At 33.0% G+C, this 21,822-nt stretch overlaps 1 protein-coding gene across 1 annotated transcript in view; it reads right to left on the minus strand.

Annotated features, from left to right (window-relative positions):
* Positions 1–3,313: 3,313 nt before the first annotated feature.
* LOC124368279 (potassium voltage-gated channel subfamily H member 8) overlaps positions 3,314–21,822 on the minus strand; it is a 234,054-nt gene continuing 215,545 nt past the window's right edge. The window contains exons 11-16 of the mRNA XM_046825553.1: positions 20,465–20,673; positions 9,788–10,037; positions 9,342–9,604; positions 8,980–9,140; positions 8,787–8,892; positions 3,314–7,348 (exon numbers count right to left, since the gene is read on the minus strand). Coding sequence (XP_046681509.1) covers positions 6,824–7,348; positions 8,787–8,892; positions 8,980–9,140; positions 9,342–9,604; positions 9,788–10,037; positions 20,465–20,673 — 1,514 coding nt within the window. The 3' untranslated portion in view covers positions 3,314–6,823. The remainder of the gene's footprint in view (positions 7,349–8,786; positions 8,893–8,979; positions 9,141–9,341; positions 9,605–9,787; positions 10,038–20,464; positions 20,674–21,822) is intronic.

Raw genomic sequence — 21,822 nt, forward strand, 5'->3', positions numbered from 1 at the left:
TAAGATTTTCTTTTCTACTAAAGTACAAATCATCATTCCAAACCTCCATCCTTCATCATTAAAACATCCTAAGCTGAATAATGCCAGTAATATTAAGTTAATTGGGATTTTTCCAGGAAAAGGAAGGAGTAATAAAGCACAGATTCTTGTTGAAATTAAAATAATAATTCACAAAATCAACAAGACATTTACAGAGCAAGGTTTGCATATTTCACTATTATCGACAGTTGGTTTACACATTGACTTAAATACTCTGTATTTGAATTAAATGGTGTATAGTATATTTACGGTGTTTAGTCCAGGGCAACAATAGTAAATGACAGTTGTGGTAACTGTAATGGTGTTTCTTTAATTTCACAGATATTTTTAATTAATTCAAAGTCAAATTCTAACTAAACAAAACTACACTATACAAAAACACATCTATTATGGTAACAATGAAGTAAAAATTGTCTATGGAACTTTTACAACTGTGTGCATTTGTTTAATTTCAAAAGTCTGTACAAGTGTGGAGATACTAGTTTAAAGAGTGTAATTTTTTATGTCTGTTCCTAAAATTTGAAACCAATTTTTCAATAATCTACAAGATTGTAACAAGAAGTGCTGGGGTCTACTAAGAATATTTAAAGTTATTGAGAAATAATTATTTTTCGTGTTATTGTAATACAATTTTTTGTTTTTGTAAAAAGCATTGTTTGGAGAGTAAATAATTTTTACTGTATTTTAAAGAACAACAGTTTGTTATAAGATAATGTTTATTTGAAATCTGTATTCGTGTACTCTGGCGATAAGCTGAAAAGCAAAAACATATCTATAAAAATGTTACTGTTAAAATTAAAATTTATTAAAACTGTTTAAATTTATGGTAACTCGTATGTTGATATAGTTTTATGAAGCAGAGAAAATATTTTGAATTTTATTTAAGTAATACTTAATTGTCTTGTTCAGTTTAGTTAATCATATTTATGAGGTTATATTAACTATGAGAGAACTTATGGGAATTAGAAGCTAAAACTAATATAATAAAGAAGCTACCTGCCAAAACTCTTAACAATGTTAGTGTAGCTTGAAACACTAAAAAAATAATTTAGTATTTTTATACTTTGGTATCTTTTCTTTCACAATTAAAATTGCCAAAGTTGTGCCAGGCCTGAAAAAACAACTTTAACAAAGCGATGACTAATGACCAATTTCAATTCTACCATTTTTGGTAAAGTATTAAAAGAGCTTATACATTATTAAATTTTACTTCTTCTCTTTTTTGAAAATACAAGAAAATTTAGCAGTTTGTTTCCATGCAGAATACATGTACAGTATAATTTTTTACAGCATAAGCTAAAACAATATAAATTACAAATTTATAAATATTCATTAATTCAACAACTTATTTTCTCATGCTACAATTCATTATAGTGTTATAAATTTTGTAACATATAACGATGGCAAATGTACGAAATCCTGTCATCCTTTCAAACATTCCATCCTCAATAACAAACTTTAAACAAATAAATGCTACAATTATTGTTATATCAATTAAAAACTTTTAGGCTGGTAAAAAAAAAATCACTTCTAAATGTTTCTATTGATAAGGAAGTAATTTTTATTTTGCTTATGGCTTTGTTAATAAACTAATTCATTTGGCTCTTAAAGTGTTTGTTAATGAAACATGTTACAAAATGCTAATGTCTTGTTAGAATTTATGTATGATTTTATAGTGTTATGAAATCAAAATTTGTATTATATTTGATAGGTTTATAAAGATGTTTTTATAGTACCAAAAGGTAATTATATTTTTCTAGACAGATGAATGTAATTAACTGTAATGTAACGCTTTATAAAATCATATGTGTTATAGAGAATCACAATGAAAAAATAAAACTAATACCAGATTTTATACTATTATTTTTATACTGTGTATTAAAAATGCATTACAATTTGTGTTTTGTGGTTCTATATAACTGTTTAATATAATTGTTTTAAGGAAAGATAGAAAAGTGTTATGATTGCAGATAGGATTTGGCCCTTCACAATCTCTAGCTCAGATCTGTTGTCAGGCTGTAAAGTACTCTAGGTGTAAGAAATGATTATTGATTATTTAATGACAAGGAAAAGATATCTCAGAGTGTGAACGTGTAAAGGAAATGGTTCATAGGGCAGAGGCATGACTTACGTCTAATGTTGGAGGCCTAAGCAAGGCTCAAGATGATTACTCGTATCTGTTACTGCCTCAGTGGTGTGTATGACACATCAGTTTGGAGCTGAACTGCAAGAGCAGTCACAAAAAAAGGTTGAAGTGTGTGCAGTGAAAGGTGACACTGAGGACATGCAGTGGATATAAAACTGTATCCACTGAACCATTTATAGCAGCAGATGTCTCTTCAATGGAGCTCCAGGCCAAAGACAGATCAGAAATTCATGGTGGTATGAGGACAGAGAATACCAGGAGCTCATGAGGGGATGGCAGAAGAGATGCAGAAAAGGATTATTTCCAATCTGAAGCTTGAGCACATGGCAACATGGAATACTAAGTGGTCATGGAAGTTTTCACAGCTGTCTTCTCAGGATAGGGAAAAGCCAAACTGCAGAATTTTGGTACTACCATGAGGATGAACAGCAAACTATGTTTGCTTAAGTAAGTGAAAGTCTGAGAGATGCAAAGGGAGGCAGCACCTTATAGTAAGATTCGTTGTTAGAGGGTGCTGGAGAATGAAGATGCCTGGAAAGACTTTATCATAATAATGATCAGTACGATCAAAGACATTTAAAGAAGGAAGAGTAATGATTGAACTGAATGAAAATATAGAAGAACTAATGAATAAAAGGCCCTGCAGGAGCTGAACTCCTGGCACCTGCATCATGTAATACAAATGGCAGGGGGTCTTAGTAAGTATGAGTCTCATATGCGTAGAAGAACCGTTTAGGTATTTGCTAGAAAGGTTCCCATGCCCTTGAAACAGAACAAACAAAGATCAGATCCAAAGTCTGACTCTTGAGATTGGTCAGTATTAATGTTTGGATGCTTTTTTTATATCTAAAGTATGTCTACATCTAATATTTTTAAATTATGAGATTAAAATCTTTTGAACCATGAACAATTCATAGGTTCTATATTTTTCTGAACAATTTAGTCATTGTAAAATTTAACATGGATTAGTTGATTTCAAATAATTGAGTAATATATCCAATATTGTAAAATGCTTTATTGCAAATTGATTTTACCAAATTTTTTTAAATGAACGCCATACAATATTTTACCATATATATTTTGTGTTAGTGTTTTACTATTTTGTAATATTTGGAACAATTGTATTACTTTTTGCGCTCTTTTTACTCTTTATTTTATTTAATTTAAAAGTAGTAACAATATTAATTCAAATATATATATTTGTTCAAAAATTTTTTACTGAAATAAACAAATTCATTATTTAAGGTGATTACAGTAAGTTAAGAAATAAATGCCATTTTATAACTCGAAACTTGTTAAAACCTAAGTTATAGAACTTTTTATGGCCATATTAGGTATATTAATTATTATTTCTCTGCTAATACCACTAAGATTGTTTGTTAATATTTGTTAAAAGTGATGACTATTACTGTGTTATGTAGATCTGTTACTGTTGGTCATTATTATTATATTTTTAATTTCTAAAATGTTTTGAATAGGAAATGAAACCCATATTAATTATTTTATGGGAGGTATTTATAACAAGTTAACAATGCAGTGTTTTTATTATTAAATACAAATATTATTTACTATTGACTTAATGATGAGGGGATAACCTTTATGTCAGTTTGGGTTCAAGTAATGGAAATTACTTCCAGAGAGCTAAACTTGGTACTAACACTAAAATGGTTTGGTTTTATGTTTCCCACTGTACGTCCAAATCTTTCACTTCATTATTTTAGAATAGCACTAAAAACAAAATGGAATAAATAACAAACTTTTCCATTTTTGTTTAAACTACGTCAACGATACAACAATACGATTAACACAGCCAGCTAAATAAAACTAAATAACAAAGTAAATAACTTAACTGAAATCTTACCAGTCAAAACGTTTTCACAAATGTTCTAACAATAAAAATGTCCAAACACTAGAACGTACAAATTTACAATAAAATTTATTGTGTAAAAAACATAGACCTAACATCATGAACAACTTACAAGGTTTTTACGATACTAAAATATAAACTCTCTGTCCACTTGGAACGGGTAAAAGGTATATTTACAAGTTGCGAAGTATAGCACCAAAGTAGTATATACAGTAGATGTACAAGTCTAGGCCGTAACTACACAATGTTGTAAGGAGTCAATAACTAGCTTATGGAATAATAAGCAGAATCACTAATGTATGGTACATTTTTACAAATTAAATTTAACCATCAAAACATTTGCTATCAAAAAAGTTCGATCAACAAACTTTTAATAGGTAGTCTTTTACACAAGTGTTCAATAAAATTTCAATCAGAACATCAAGTGACTATAAACAGTAATAATAATTATTATTTTTATAGATTTAATTTCAAATACCTTCTATGTAAACAAACAAAAGGCATGTGACAACAGCTAACAAGTTTTAAACACTTGTAGACACTTGTGCTAGGTAAGATGGGAAGTATATAACTATTTTTCACATGAAGGCTTAGGTACAAAGTGGAAAATCATTGGTCAGTTAAAATCTGTGATGTGTTTTCACTAACATAACTCTGCTCATTTAAATTGTACTTAAACAATCTTTTATGCACCATTCTTGGTAAATTTCTCTTTCCGAGGGATGGCACAATACTCTTTCTCTTCAAGTATTGTTGGCACAACTGATTGTAGTTCCTGTGCAGATTGATTTACAAGTGGTCAAGTATTGAGAGTAACCTTGGAGGTTATGTCTGACTCAGAAATACAGTGTCATTGTGCAAAATACAGTGTGTGTTGTGCTTATAATAATGTTTCATTGTGCACAATCTCATCTTAGAGTACCTACAGGTTTTTTGAGTCCCAAGACACTTCTCCAAGGCAGCAATAAAACTGCACTAGTACAAGAAGGATGACGTAGTAGTAACATATACCTTCTCCACCTTATCTGAGAGGAATTAATAAAATAATGGCGAGTACTGCAGGTATAAGTGGTCTTACAAATAATTCCTTTCTCCCGTTTTGTAAGTTTGTTTCTGTTCTGAATATGTTACTCGCAATGTAAAGAATTCATTTTAAAGTGCAAATAAAATGAAACAAATAGAAATTTAGGAATTCCTGAAAGCATTAGCTTAAAAGTTGAAAATACTCCTTTTATGATTTGAAACAATGAAGTACAACACTTTAGCTATTCAAGTTAAACCAATTTTATCAAAACTATGTTTATAAAGTTATTACAGTTATTTTTATTTAGAACGAATACAGGAGAAACTAAACTATCTACATTATTGAGGAGTTTGAGAGTTGCTATAAAATAATATTAAAATATTAAGCTTTAGATCTGATTAAATGAACAGAATCATAATTTTATATGAAATGAAACACACCTATCATACTGTTATGTTACTTTCATGCACGTTTATGGAACTTCCATTCATAAATATGGAGAGTGAAGTTGTACTTTTTAGTTCTGTTTTATCTAAGTAGATTGAAGTGGCACAAGATGCAATGGCAGAAATCAAAATTTGCTTAAATTGTTAAGGAATTGAATAAAGTATATTGAAATACCTATATGTGAATATAAACAGTTTTTAAGTATGACAGTTAAGACTGCTATTTCTCATGAAAGAGCATTTCATAGTTTTTTTTATACACAATAATTATAGTATGTGAAAGTTTCTTTATATGTTTATGACATCAATCAAATATTCAATTTCTTACTTCCACAAAGAAATTTGCTAGACTTTGTATGCTCTTGAATCATTGATCATCTTTAAACCGGAGAATTTTCCTGCATGGACATTTTTATCATTATTTTAATAAACAATTTGGAAGCTAATTTTGGACATTTCAAAATAAATCAATAAATCCCATTATTGGAAGATCTGATTTTTGGTCAAATTTGCATCAGTGCTGCAAACTTTGACTTGGATTAAGTCTGGATAAAATTACATTCTGATGTGATCCAACTTTTCCCCGTGTTTTGTTGAATAGTTTCCTTTTGAATATAAATAGTTAGATAGTCTGAAACTCTGCAAAATTGCCGAAATCATGCAATTCAGGTTTTGTTTCAGTTATTATAACTTTACTTGTACTTTTTATTTAAAGAAAGTGAATCAAAAGTTCTGAAATTATTTAAAAATTGAGAAAAAATATGCAGTTTTCTTTTGGTGTGGTAAATTACCAATATAATATGTACAAGGCTTTTCAAGGAGGTTTGTATAAATACATATGTAAGGATTATTTTTATTGCTTAAATACCATCGATCTCTTAAAAATATTTTAATTATAGTAATTTAAATATATCTTTACAAACAATATAATCTGAAATAGTTGATTAAAAATATATAATGCAAAAACTACTTGGCCACACACATTTTCTCAATTTTAACAACAAATATCCATGAAAAATTCAACTTGATATTTTAAATACATAAACTCTGAGATATAACTATTATGACAAAGTTACTCAGATTCATAAATTGACTTTAACTAAGACCTTAGACACTTTACATATTTACAACAGATTAACTTTAAAGTATAACAAACACTGATCACTTCTGAGTAAGCTAATAAACCTTAAATATCAAGAAATAGGAATGATATGAAAATAGTTAATTTTCGCAATATAGTCTTATAAAACTCTCCACTATACTTATAATACTGCTGGATGATATGACTGGATCGTAATTGTTCAGCTGTATGGATGGAACTTGAGAGAACGAGAGGAAGGCAAGGGTTGGTAGACGTGAGAGGATCGTTCTATGACATCTCCTGCGCTGAAACGGTGGTGGTGGGTGTTCCAGGAGGCAGGAGGTGGGAGGGGCTCGGTCAGCCAATCGGGGGGCTTACTGTGACGGTTGTCTCTCGTCTCTCTCTCACGGAAAACACAAACACTCGTCTCAGTCTCTGCAGTGGATTCCAGCCACTGCAAAACTGTCCGACGGTTGTCAATCACGAACTGGCGGAAGTACTCCAGAGGGAGATCTGTCTGTGTGTGGGCGTCAGTGACGGACCGGTCGGCTCCTGCGTCACCCTCATCCTCCCAGCAGAACATGTCCGGGGGGTGCGAGGAACTTCGGGGTAAAGGGATGTCACTCCCACGTACGTGTGGCAGGTTCGGGTTGGAATGTGCAGGCAGCGGGAATGGAAACCGGTTGTTGGCCACAGTGTTACTCGTAGTTGCCAACTCTTGCAATGCATTGATGGCATTTCGTACCTAACAAATGTAAAGTTTAATTAATTTTATTTTATGGGAAATGAGTAAAACTTTCTGGATAAATTGCTGAAAGTCATATCATAGAACAATTGTAAAATAGTATAACTACCCAAAAACACTAAACAGCACTCATCTAACTTAAATCATGAAGAACATGGCAAGGTTGACCATAATAAAGTGGCATGAATGCAGGAGTCTTGATGGAACTTCATGGACAAGAAAATAAAAATTTTCACTGATAGCCCAAAAAATATTGAAGGCATTGGACTCTGTATGTGTTTGACTTCTAATTTGTCTCAGACTGCTGTTTATACTTCCCTCATTAGGATAAACATCATCACTATGTTGGATTCCAGGCCAAAAGGGAGTCATGGAAATGAAAGGACCGAAATTTTGCAAATTTGAGCTGAGTCAAATATAACAGGATCTTTTAACAGTTCTGTGGAATTTCCAGGTGAAATTTAAAGAAAATCTGAAAAACCATAAATAGGAAAGCATTCTCGTGGCTGAGGATGTTGATCTAGCTTATAACACAATTCAGAAAAATCTAGATAACGTCCGCCGATTTTCAAGAACTTTATTGCAAGCAAAAAACAATGAAGCAGTGCTGGGATACAAAGTGCACAAGTCTGAAGAATGCTTACATCAAAGCTCTAGAACGTAATTTCTGCTCAGGTCAAGTTCAAGTTGAAGACAAAAGAGTCACAGCTCCACGGAAAAATGAATATGATCTTAAACTGAAAGTATTACGTAAGCAGCAACGTAACTTTCATCAACAATGCTGAGAACAAACCTAAATCATTTTGGAAAATGATTAATATAGAAAAGAAAGTTGTAGCTAATCCTAATCAACTTCAAGTTCAGGTAAATGGAACTACCATTAAAGAGTCTATAGTGGAAAAGACTCTAAAACAACAACATCAACCCAAATTCAGCATGCAATACCAATAACAGGAAAAGAATTCCAGTCCAAATTAAGGAATTAATTGTAGGAAAGAAAGTAGAGAAAGCCATAGACACTTTGCAACCTAAAACATAAATAGGAATAGATAATCAGCCAAGTTAACAACATTTCATTTAAAAAACTGACTAATCTATAGTCTATTGTGTTCTCTGCTTTACAAGTCTTATGTTGTTCATCATCTGAATTTTTGATCCAATTATCTGAGGGCAAGGGAAAGATCTAACAGAAAATCGTATCATCCTATATTACTAGTATGAAATTGTTTTTAGTTTAATATTTTCAAAATTTTACATAGGTATTCGAGTAAATTTTTCGAAATATTTCTAAAGGGGAAAGTTCTTGATACATACAACTTGAGCAGCTAAATAGCGTGATTTTCCGTAATTTCTGGTTTTTGGATAAAATGTAAAAATTTTGTTGAAAATAAACCATGTACATGAATTAGTTAAAAGACCACTAATTAAATTACCTTACCTCTTGACTGAGATTTGCAACATGTTGATGTAGGAATGTCACCTGAGTGTCCAAACGGTCCACGTTATTCCTCCCGATGTCCTTCTCTACTATCCTTCTCTCCAGCCTGAAATGAGGCAAAACACATCATTGCAATGACCGTAATCTTGGTTCTAACACAGAAATAAAATGTTATAGTTAAAAAAATCTTTACCTGGAGTTAAACTTGGCATGCCTTGGACTGACAGCTACATGCATGGGAGATCTGGTCGGAGGCGAGAGAGGGGAAGTCTCCCCCTCCTCTGGCACATTCTCATCATCCTCACTGATGGAGGGGAGGGTCAGCGAAGGCACTCCGTTCATCTCCGACTCTTGCTGCGTATTTGAAAACGATAATTATAGACATATCAGTTATTTAGAATACTTGTGTTTATCTTTTATGTACCCCTGTGAGGGCTGTTGATATTTGTTCCATTCCAAAATAGTATATAATTGTATCTAATATGTACGATGATCCAGTTGCCTGTCTTCAGTAAACCTAGAAAGAAAACTCTAAAACTAATGAATATTCTTTACCTCAATCTCATAACCCTCGCGGAGGTTGTACGTGAGATCGTGCTGGATGTCATTGGCAAACTCCTGCTGGTACTCGGGGTAGAGACGAAGGACATCTACAAGTCCCTGCATGTTGATACACTTGAGGTCACAGTAGGTGAGTGCTTTCACATCGCAACTCGACTTGACCACCACGTCGGGAGCTGGTCCGCCTGGACACTTTCCCCCGTTCTCTCCCGTCGACAAGTACATGCTGATGTCACATCCTACCAGATCCCCCTTCCCTACAATGACAACAGGATCATTCTTAACTGCCTAGCTAACATACGTAGTTAAACAACATTATTTTTGGTAATATCAACATCAACAATGTATTTCCAGATTAAAAAAATTAAATTTAGTTTATTATTGTTACACCTTACAAAAAATGTTTCTAGTTTTTTATTAAAGTAACAGAAGAAAAATACCTAAAATGGCAACAACCATTTCGTTCTGGACGACTTCCATAGAGCCGTTACAGAGATAGTAGATGGAGCCGAGAGCATCTCCCTTATGTATCAGATACTCTCCGGGAGCACAGAAGTTGGTGCGGATGTGAAGAGAAAGCAGCTTGAGACAGCCCTGTGATGCCCCTTCAAATATCGGGAGTTGAAGGATCTCCCGGTGCAGGTGCATTGACACATCACCTCGCAATTCCTCTGGGAACTCTTTCAGTGTCTGAGGACACAAAATTCTTTGTCAGTAAGAAAAAAGAAGGAGGTCTGACAATGCAAAGGTTTACATTGACTAGGCCTATACATTTTCATCATCTTAATGACTTATCATCAAATCTAAAATTGAGCTACATGTCACATACAAACAATACAATATAGAACAACTGTTTCTGTATCTCATTATAACCCTGTAATTGTACTCAAATGAAGTTTCAGAGGCAAAATTTTTACACTAATACTTTTGATACTTATAATATTTTTATAATATTCTCTAGATTTAAAAGTTTAACTAGCTATAAAACTACTTTATAATACTCACTTACTGATTGAATCAAGTTATAAAGAGTCACTAACACTCATTAAGTTTGGGCCAATTCCAGTCTGCCCTGAAAATATCTAAAATCTACCCCAAGCATAATAAAGGTTCATCTACAGATCTACAAAAACTATTGACCTATATCACTCCTATCCACATTTTCCAAAATAATTGAAAAAGTTGCAATGAGAAAAATGCTGCAGTACCTTGAAATTAACAATCTGCTAACTAAGAACCAGTATGGATTTTTCAAGTGGAAGTCAACTGTTAGTGCCTTTACAAGCTTGGGTGAGTTTATTACAGATCAATTAGAAGAAAACACCATGTCTCGGCTGCTTTGCTAGACTGCAGCAAAGCATTAGACTGTTTAGGGTAACAAATTAATACTAAATAAACTGGTTGCACTAGGATTTCAAGGCAGGGCCAGATATTGGGTAACCAGCTATTTAGGACGTAGACAAGTCATTGAATTTCAGACAACAAACAGCAATATAAACAGTATTGTCAGATCCAAGACACTATTGGTGAAAAGAGGTGTCTCAGGGCTCAGTCATGAGTTCTTTCATGTATGTGCTTTTAACAAATGACTATTGTTTTATAAATGGCAAAACTGTGGAGACAGTAATGTGTACAGATGATACCACCTTGCTTTTTAAGAATGAAAACGTTCAAAGTCTAATTTCTGACATTACACACACAATAGATAAAGCACTTCATTACTTCTTATATAACGATTTAGCAATAAACCTATTGAAGACAACACAAATCCATTTTAGTTGCAAACATCAAGAAATACAGAAAATTCTTAACATCTCTACAGAACAGCTAACTACATTTCTGGCTTAACAATAGATGCTGACCCTTCCTAGACCGCTCATGTTGACATATTCAATAAGAAACAGCTCTTGAGTCTATGTAGTTCATGAAATGAAATAGATAGGAGGGCTTGTGGCAGCTAAGACAGCATATCATGCCTTGGTAGAATCCCACATCATATATGACCTGATTGTATGGGGAGGAACCTTTGAGCACAACATCAAAAGTATACTTGTACTTAAAAAAAGCGATAAAAGCAATTGCCAGCCTCACCCCAATGGAAAGCTGTAGAGAGGCTTACAAAATTCTCAAAATCTTGACAGTCACGGCTCTGTATATTCAAGCAGTAGTTATGCATGAATATATTTATAAAAAAAAAACGATCTTAAGCAGGACGGAAATTCTATAACTCACTACCAGAACCTGAAATGCCTACACTCTCTGTTAAACTTTACCACAATTTATGCTGATGATACCTCTTTCCTTAATGTACATAAAAATATGGAACAGCTTGATTTGTTGTCTGAGGGCACTTTGTTGGAGGCAACCTCTTGGTTTGAAATCAATGGCCTTCGATTAAACAAAGATAAAACTCAAAAGTTACTTGTTTCTTTGAAATCTGTAAATATAAAACATGATGTTAATAATCTAGTTACCTTGTTAGGAATAAATATTGATTCTAAACTTTCATGGAAATGTCACATTGATAGTGTTTGTAAAAAATTGTCTAGAGTAATATTTTTACTTGCTAATTTAAGGAATCATGTAATTACCAGTTATGTACAAATGGCCTACTACTCATTTTTTGAGAGTATTATAAGGTATGGTTTAGTGGTATGGGGGAATGGGGTAGGCATAGAGAAGATTTTAATCCTGCAGAAAAAAGCAGTAAGAATATTAACTGGCTCTAAGCCATTAACTCATTGTAGACCACTTTTTGTAAAAACCAGTATTTTAACCATTGTAAATTTGTATATATTTGACGTTTTACTTTTAGTTAAGAAAGATTTTAACAAATACCTTTTAAGAAACATGACGCATTACCATAACACCAGAAATAGTAATAAGCTTGAATTACCAAGGTATAGGTTAACTAGAACCATGAATTACCATAAGTATCAGGGCTTAAAAATGTACAATAGTCTACCTGCTGCATGGCAACATCTAGCAGAGAAAAAAGTTTTCAGTAGTGTTACATGACTGGCTATCTAGAAATCCATTCTATAAATTAGACGAATATTATAAAGCCATAAAAGATATGATATGAAGTTGTAGCCTATTAAGTACCAGTAAGAAGTTGTAAAAGTTGTACAACATTTCATCTGTATATTAGTACTTGTATTATATCTAATTTCTAATCCTTGAGTATACCTAAGGATAAAAACTGAGAATGACAATATCTATTGCAATGTATGTAACATGCTGAAGGATAAATAAAATGTCTTATTATGTCTTACAAGAAACACTAAAAACAACTTTAAAACTGGCTTTTGGAATGACCAGTCTGCACGATTCAAGAATTCTTTGCCTTGGCATTGTAAATCAAGTAAATCAAGCTTGAAGTATACTCATATAGATTAGTTTTGAAATATTTGTTGTTATTGAATTTTTCACATAGCTTAGTGGTGTACTCGTATATAGAAAATTATTTTGGAGGGCTGACAAATTGGGTGGTTTAGGAGGTACAAAATACCCTCCAAAAACAGGGGCTTGAGGGTCACACAAATGGGGCTGTTTACTATCACAGAACATGTATAATTTACCTTTTGAAATGTAACTGTTTTGTCATCATACAGTGTAAGAATACTCGTAATTAGTGTAAACATTAGAAGATCCTTATCAAGTAGATATGACTATGATAGCGTGTATGACCATCAGTGGACTTTAACAAGTCTGAATTATCAAAAATATAGTCTTTGATCAGAAGACTTGGATAAGAATCTCACTTTTTTCCCTAGAGAAAGAATTCTAAATGCCAAAAATTTAGCAAATGATCCAGTAGCATTGATGTATTCAGTTTGATGGTACAAGTCGAAGTATTGGATGACATTTTGGAGAAATTCACCAAACTCAAAAACTGTGTTTAAATTGCAAACACGAATTATAAGAATTATGTTTATACTCTGATCCAGACAGTCATGTAAACAATTTTCCATTAATAAGAATATTTTGACCCTTCCATTTGTATACATCTTTGAAGTATTAAGTTTTTACGTCCAATAGTGAGTAGTTCCATAAAAATCAAATATTGTCTTCAACAACAAAAGAAATCAGATACTACACTACCTATGCATCAGCTTTAACTGTATGAGGAGGAAGTGTATTATTCTGCATTAAAACTTTAAAATAAATTGTCAGAGTCTTAAAAACATGTATGCTCAATACAGTCATTTAAAACATCCCTAAACTGTTACCCCATAAACTGGGCATTCTATTATGGTTGAAGAGTATTTAAGTAGTTGATATTTCAATTTCTTGTATGTCTTAAATCATAATTATTAGATAATGTTTGATTTTATATTATTTTATTTTTAGGATTGACTAGACTACACTGACAATTCACATGTTAATGTTAGCTCTGCTAGTGTAAACACAATATGAAACTTTTATTGAATAAAATAAATGAATAAAATGTGGATCCTCTAAAGACTTTTTTTTGTTTTTGTTCTCTTAGGAAAAGAAGCTTATAAATTGCACTTAGTCCTGTAAGAACCTTAGCGCTGCTTCTGGAGTGACAGGACATTCAGGATGGGTAAGATTACGGGGGAGGGGCCGCCTCCTATCGAGATCCATGAGGAAGAATTAGGGCATTAATCTCAAAGTCATGTCCCCCCAGAAGGAGGGGAGGCTAGCTGTGAACCAGCCTCTCTAGTCAAAGCAGGCAGGGGGTGGCACACCCTTATTGAGGCTAGCAAGAACCTCTGATAGTTAGAAAATAAACCCCACTAAACTCCGACACTCATCTCCCGCAGTAGACTAGCCCTATCAACCACCCTTGCCCTTTGCAACCCAGAATCTCAACATTTGTAGTTAGTGATGTGCCGCTCCTGGACATCCATAAAGTTGCCCAGATTTAAGTGACACCGGCTTTTGCTTTGTCCAGTGGTAGGTTCAACTGGAAGATATAAACCAGCCAGAAATGATCCCTGCTGGGTACCTCTAAAGACTTTAGTAGCCACCATTTTAAAGTAATACAGAAAGCAGTCAAGAGTCAAAGCTGAATTAGGACTGATGGAGTATTTAGTGCTCAGTGTCCGTGTTATCAGGATCATCATCAGATGGTACATTAACATTTTGCCCATTGAAAGAAAATTTGATAAAAGGGGTCTTTTGAAAGTGTCAGGGTAACATTTGATTCAGCTCCATTTCACCTTCCGTTTAATCCAGCATCTGAGATCTGATGCTCCACAGACTTGACTTCTGTAATCTGGTCCAAATTTGCCTGAAAAGAACCAAAAGTGGAAGGTGAAATGCAGCTGAACCCAATTGCTCTACCATGATTTGGGATCATGTTTAAAACATGGTTGTGCACTCAATTCTGATGAGATAATGAGAAAACTTCTTCTTCTAGATTACAATGGATAGGTGGTCAGACCGACCCCTTTTGTAGTCTAGGCATATCTGATTTCAAAGCGATATAAAGAGTTTATTTTTAACAGCTTCACCACCAATTGTTTGGATCTCTTCAGATGAGCGTGAACTCCAGATTCCAAGAGTCAAGTCTGTGGAAGTGACAAATTTCAGATGCTAGAGTAAGCAGAATGTGATATGGAGTTGAACTCCACATTCGTATTGAATCAATCCTTCCCATTTATGTTATGTGTAACTTTAGGGTTGTGAAGATTTTTAATTTTACATTTAGCAGCGTATTAGTGTAGCCAAATAAAACTGCAATCTCTTGAATCAGTTTCAACATAAATCTCTCAGGTTGACATATTGATAATTTAGCTTTAATTAACGCATTTGCTAGGAACATAATTTTTAAGACACTCAGCTTTTGCTGTAAAGAATTAAAATATATGCTGCATCAAATTTTCATTATTAAAGAAAATAATTATAAGCATAATAAATTTATGAGTGTAAACATGCATCTCAAACGCATGCATACAATCATACAAATGTTAACAATTGTCAAATAAACGAGAAAAACACGAATTTGATGCAAAAAATTCTTGCATCTATTCTAAATTAAAAGCAACTTTAATAATTAATTTTAAAAATAAGTACAACATTGTAAAATTATATAAAAATTTAATTAGGGTGCATTATAAAATAAGAAATATAATATAATACAATAAACACATAAAAATTACCCAAGTCAGATGAAATTAATTTGTACTTACAAGATCGTCTTACACGAAGGTGGTTGAGGTTGGTTGGGAACCAAAAGTATTCTCATCAAAACATATACTATTTAATATAAGCACAAAACTGTAAACAGAGAAAATGCTGTAAAAGAACAAGCAAACACTGGCATACTTTTCAACATGTTTTTTTACAAGCCAACATGCAAAATAAGAGAAAAATTGGTCTAGTAAGCTTTAACAAACTACTGTAGCTGAACTTCATTACTGACAAATAAGTTAAATAAATAGATTTCTGAAGAATAACGATAGTGTAATAAAGTATCAATTGAAATATCCTTTGCATTAGAATGAACATTAATCAATAAGTCAATTATAACACTTAACCCTTTGCACTCCTAATCTGAAACACAGATACATACTTTTCACTCCTCTGTCCACAGTCCGTGGACAAAGGTCATTTCCCTATATGCTCCAATTTTTTTACCGAAGTCCGTGTCGTTGCACTCCTCTGTCCACGCTCTGTGGACAGTGGTGTGTTACATTATTACAATTTTTTTTTAATTTTTGTATTACATTTAGAGAGTGCTGCTATTGTTGGTATGTTTCAGAACTACGTAATAAACAATATTTATTATTTATTAATTACATTAATTATTTAAACAATACTGGTTTATTAATTACAATTTTAATTATTTGTTCATTATTAACCTGTGAAATTAAGCATTGCTTTGTAACCTAGACTAATGCCAGTACATTATTTTATTTATAAATGTATGGTTATTTGAGGTTGTTTATTTTATCTGAAATATAAATAAGAAACATATAGACATATGTTTACTAGAGTCTGGGTGCCAGCTGACTGGATGAGAACATCCTCAGGGCACATCCAATAAATAATCCACGTGGGTGGATTGCACACTGCCTGAGATTAAAGCTTTCATTGGTGTAATCCTTAGTATGTCATTAAATGTAAAGTCAAAGATAGAGGAATATTTTTCAACCAATTTTTTGGACTTTCAACCATTCTTTAAAAACATTTTCCCGGGAGAGATTTCTCCAACTCTTTTGGGCTCTGCATATTAGGCCCCCACAAAGCACTAGTCCTGTATTAGGAACATTGACAAGATCAGGGAGAATAAAAAGGTTTCTAATGTACTTAGAAAAACAGTTCCAAAGGTATTTCTGCCCTTCAGAAAATGTAAGTTTGGACGAGAGTACAATTGGTTTTAAGGTTCGCTTGACTTTTAAAGTATACAATAAAGACAAACCCGTAAAGTGGGGCATTAAAGTGTTTGTAGTGAGTGACACTACATCAGGATACATATGTGCATTAGAACCATACATGAGGTCTGCCATGACTTCTCAACTTGTTAGGCCAGAACTATTAGTTACTACAAGAATTGTGTTAACAATGTTAGAAAAATTGCATAATGCATATGGAGGTGTAGAAGGTATACATATTTTTACAGATAGATACTACACTAGTGTTCAGCTTGCGACGGAATTGTATGAAAAGAAAGTACATACTACTGGCACGATTAATAGGAATAGAAAAGATCTACCCGAGGTAATAAGGAAAAACCCCAAATTAAAGAAAGGGGAAATTTTGTCCTTGAGAAAGGACTCATCTCAAAGGAAGAGAACCCGATTGTTTTGTGACACCTATCCTGAAAAACCAGGACTACACCCTGGAAACTGTTTTCCAAGATATCACACCTTGAAAAAAATTCAAGAATCAATAAGTGTTTACATACTATTGAAAAGCTTTTTATTTTTGCTCGTAATTATTCTTTGTATAAATAATAAATTAGTCAATTCTTTTCTACCAATTGTTTTTTGGGCTCATTATACCCTTTTAATTTCATTTTAAACAATTTTTGTTGTAAATGTTTGCCTTTTTTATAATTTTTATTTTTTATATAATGCTTTTTATTATATTTTTAAAACCAATACATGGCAAAATATATTAAATAAACGATAGGATAAATCAAACAGTAAAGTTCTATCATAAAAGACCATTTAAATATTGTCCATTTAAATAGCCCTTTAATTAGGTTGATGAAGGTTAGTGCCAAGAACATGCTGGAGTGGAAATGGAAGCCATGTCCAGGTAAGTGAGGAGTGGTGGGTAATAATAATGGTGTCCACGCTCCGTGGACAGAGGAGTGTATGAACACTACTCCTGCCAGACTATCTGGAGTGCAAAGGAAAATGTCCTGTGTCCACACTCCGTGGACTGAGGAGCTCAAAGGGTTAAAAGATTAAATCATCTAGATATACTAGACAAAATTAAGTCTAGTCATAATTTAAAACCATTTGTAGTAATAATTTGAAGTGCTTATAAAATGGCACCAGTTGTAAAGAAAACTAAACATTTAAATAAAAAGTTTGAAATAAAAATGAGATTTTGCTCCAAAAAGATTTTTATTGTGGAAATATCATTAATAATTGTTTTGAAGAAAACTTGTATTTGTTTCAAGAGGAAATGCTAGTCAACTGCTAGCTGCATATCTTAGGCTCCTAACTATGAGAACTTGTCTCAAATTCATAAATGTTTTATTTCAGAAACTTAGATTTCATTTTCTCATTGCTAATGAATTGTTAAAAATATAATTATTCGTTATATTTGACCCCTACAAATTGATGGGCATGTTTTCGAACAAGTGGAGAACTTTAAGTACCTTGGGGTCACAATATCAAATAAAAACACAGATGAACCAGAGATACAAAATAGGATCAACTCAGCAAATAGATGTGTATATGCATGCAATAGGATACTTTCAACCAAATCTCTCTCTCACAAAACTAAAACTAGAATATACAAAACAATTATATGTCCAGTGCTTTTGTACGGATCCGAAACGTGGAGGCTAAATAAGAAGGATGAGAAAAAGCTTCTAGTTTTTGAGAATAGAATTTTACGTAAAATTTATGGGCCATCATATGAACAAGGGGTATGGAGAAGAAAACATAATAGAGAAATCAGGGAGCTCTACAATAGTACGGATGTAATAGGAGAAATAAAGTGCAGAAGACTCCGTTGGGCAGGCCATGAGAAGAGAAGAGGAATGCAAACTGAGGAGGGTAATGTACAGTAACCCAGAAGGAAGATGACCCCGTGGGAGACCGAAAGTGAGATGGTGGAACCAGGTGAAGGCTGATATGGAGAAGGTGGGCGCTTCAGAGGAAGATGCAGAGGACCGTTCAAGATGGAGGAGCTTTGTTGGTGCGGCTAAATATCACCTCCGATATAAATGGCCCTGGGAGTAAGAGTAAGTAAGTATAATTATTCGTTAATACTAATTGTTTATAAAGTGTATTCTGTATAGATTTTCCACATAAGAAACTCTGTTTTGAATATAAATGATAAACTATCAGTATTGACAGATAATTGTATTGTTAACAATTAATCAGCATCGACACAATAAAATCTAAGTTTTGGAAGTAAAACATTAATGGATTTGACACGAGTCCCTATTTTTAACACATTTTAAACATTGTCCCATGATACGAGTAAAAGCAGAGTCCTATACGCACAGCTGACTAATGTGTCTCTTAACACTTTCACTATGGCTTTATACTGAGTTATCTGAAGTATTTTCATACTGACTGTGCCTTAAGCCATCTGCCACAGTCATTGTGTTCACTTTGTCCAGGTGTATGTTATTTAATGTAACAACACTTCATAAAATAACATTATTCTGTAGTAACAACACTGAGTACAATAATAAACCATTATATTAAAAATAATTTGTGTAGTAACAACAATGATTATCTTGCTCAAGTAAATCTTGGCAATGGAACATCTTTCTTTCAGCTTACTATTTTCCTCTCACTAATAATAAAAATAGCCTCTTTTTGTATGACAAGAGTCATTAGTCCTGTTATATACGAAAATTTTATATTTCCCATCTTTCATAAAAAGGTGTAATACATGGCATGTATAGAAAAAATATTAATAAAAAAAAATCTAAGCCATTCTATCCGTTGAAAATAAAAACAATATATCACATGGTATGTTTATAAAAAATGTAAAACTTTTCTGTAATTTCAGACGAAGCAGTTACAAAACTTGGCTTGTGATAGAATGTGAATTAAAGTGTTTCAAAAACCATTGAGTGGTTCACATTTCAAAACGATACACTTAATTTTTATTTTGACTTTTTTCTTTAATTGCCCATGTACTTGAAAACCAATTTAATTACATTTAAAACACATAAACCAATACTTAAAATTTATTTTTGTGAGGCCTTTCAATAGCAAGGCTATCTTTGTCAAACACATCACAAAAGAAGATAGCCTTGCTATCGAAGGGCCTCACAAAAATAAAAGTTTTAAGTATTGGTTTATGTGTTTTAAATGTAATTAGGTTAACAGTAGCCAATACAAGCTCCATCTTCAACATTGAAAACTAATGTATACAACATAAGGTCAAGTTTGGACAAAAAGATGATTTTTAAAATAGTACATACAAATACTCAGTAATACATGGTAACACATCATTTCTTTGACTTTTTGAACACAGTATTTTTGCTGCTGATGAGTTTCCTGTGACTAAAGAAAAGTATGCCCCTCAATTTTCACTGAATAGTGCAAATAAATATTAACTGCAAGGCTTCTTTTGGTAGAGTTATATCAATTTTAGGATAATATTGTTTAAGCATCTCACCTTTGGATAAATTAGTGAAATTAAATATAACAAAGCAGCTGCTTTAATAGTTTACATTTTATCTATTTCATTTTCTAACCGTTGACTGAGTTTATGCCTACACTTAAATCTCACTCGATCATCCAGAAACTTCATTTCATAATAGTGTGTAAATGAAATGTTCTAAAACATTCAGGAGGTATAACTTTGTTTTTGCACAGGGGTATTTTGTTTAGCACACGATTTTACTACATAATAATATTGGATATAAGAGAAGATCAAAAGATCGGTAAAACGGGCAGTCTAGCTCATGCACAGGCACATGCATTGTGGCTCCCACGTACCTCTCTCACCTCATGAATGTCTATGCCGTGGTTGAGGGACCACATTGTCTGGAAGTAGTCCTGCATGCGCTGCTTGAGCTCCTTAGGGATCTGGTGGAGCGTCAGGAAGTCCTTGAGGTCCCGCCACTTGGTCTGGTAGAGTGAACGACGTGAGTACATCCGCTGGATGATGGCTGTTACGTTACCGAACACTACGGCGTGCATCAAGGCTGCACAATGATCATTCAGTTACAAGCGCAGTTAATGTTGTGTTAAGATATTTTGGTTTAGTACGGACCCGACAGGTGCTTTTTAAAATTTTGTTGTCCATCCATCTGTCCGTCTGTGCGATAACTTTTGGTAGAAAGGTTCTTGACACTTTAAACTTAGTAGGTAGATTCCTCTTAGACCGAGGGAAAGCCCTATTGATTTAAGGATGGTCAATACTCCCATTTGTCAGCCTGTGTCTGTAATAACTAGTGATAGAAATGTTCTAGAGATTTTAAACTTGGCAAATAGGTTTCTTCCGGTTTAAGGAACAACTCTGTTGATGTTGAGGACAAAATGTAAAAGGACAGTCTGAAACTTGTGAACATATTTGAACACAGTTGTACAGTACTTTAGTTTACTACAGTTAATTTGAGTTGAAAAAAAATATGGAACCAATGTTAGCGAGAAGAACATTAGAGGATTATATATCGACCATGATTTGAGTAAAGAAACATGAAATGCGTGTAAAGCAAATGGTAGCCTATTTGTTAGTGGATGGGAGTTACCTTCTCATAGCTTTCTATCAGGGAGCTATTAGCCCATAAAAACCATTGAAAAGAAATAAAATTAAACCCACCTTTAAAAATCCTAATGGTGTAACACATATAGAGCATAATAATTTAAAAATTTATGCTAATGTAAAATTGTACTTGAAAATTGATAATTTTCTCAAAAATTTCTCTAATTACTTTGATTAACTTTTAACATCAAATTCTTATAAAAATTAATGCACAAATTGCGTCCCTATAAAATCTTAGATTAAAAATTAAAGATTTCAAACAGTAAAAAAAGATGTAAATTTTGTTGTTTCTTTTTAATATACACAGAAATAAACTGATATAGAGTTGTGCAAAAGTACATTAAAGGTTGCAATGGTGCAAGTGTAGTAGCTAAAAATTGTTTTCAGATGAATATACTTTGGGGTAATGGTTATACCGAGAGATTAGTAAATTTGAATGATGAATTTCCTCCACTTCACCTTCCTTTTATTGCAGTATCTAGTATCTGACGCTGTCTCAGACTTGACTCCTGGAATCTGGAGTCATGTTAGTCTGAAGAGATCCAAAGAAAGTCGGTGACGAAGAAGCTCAAGACGAACCTTTACATCT

This window comes from Homalodisca vitripennis, chromosome 8 (genome assembly GCF_021130785.1).
Source record: "Homalodisca vitripennis isolate AUS2020 chromosome 8, UT_GWSS_2.1, whole genome shotgun sequence".
NCBI classification, from domain to species: Eukaryota; Metazoa; Arthropoda; class Insecta; order Hemiptera; family Cicadellidae; genus Homalodisca; species Homalodisca vitripennis.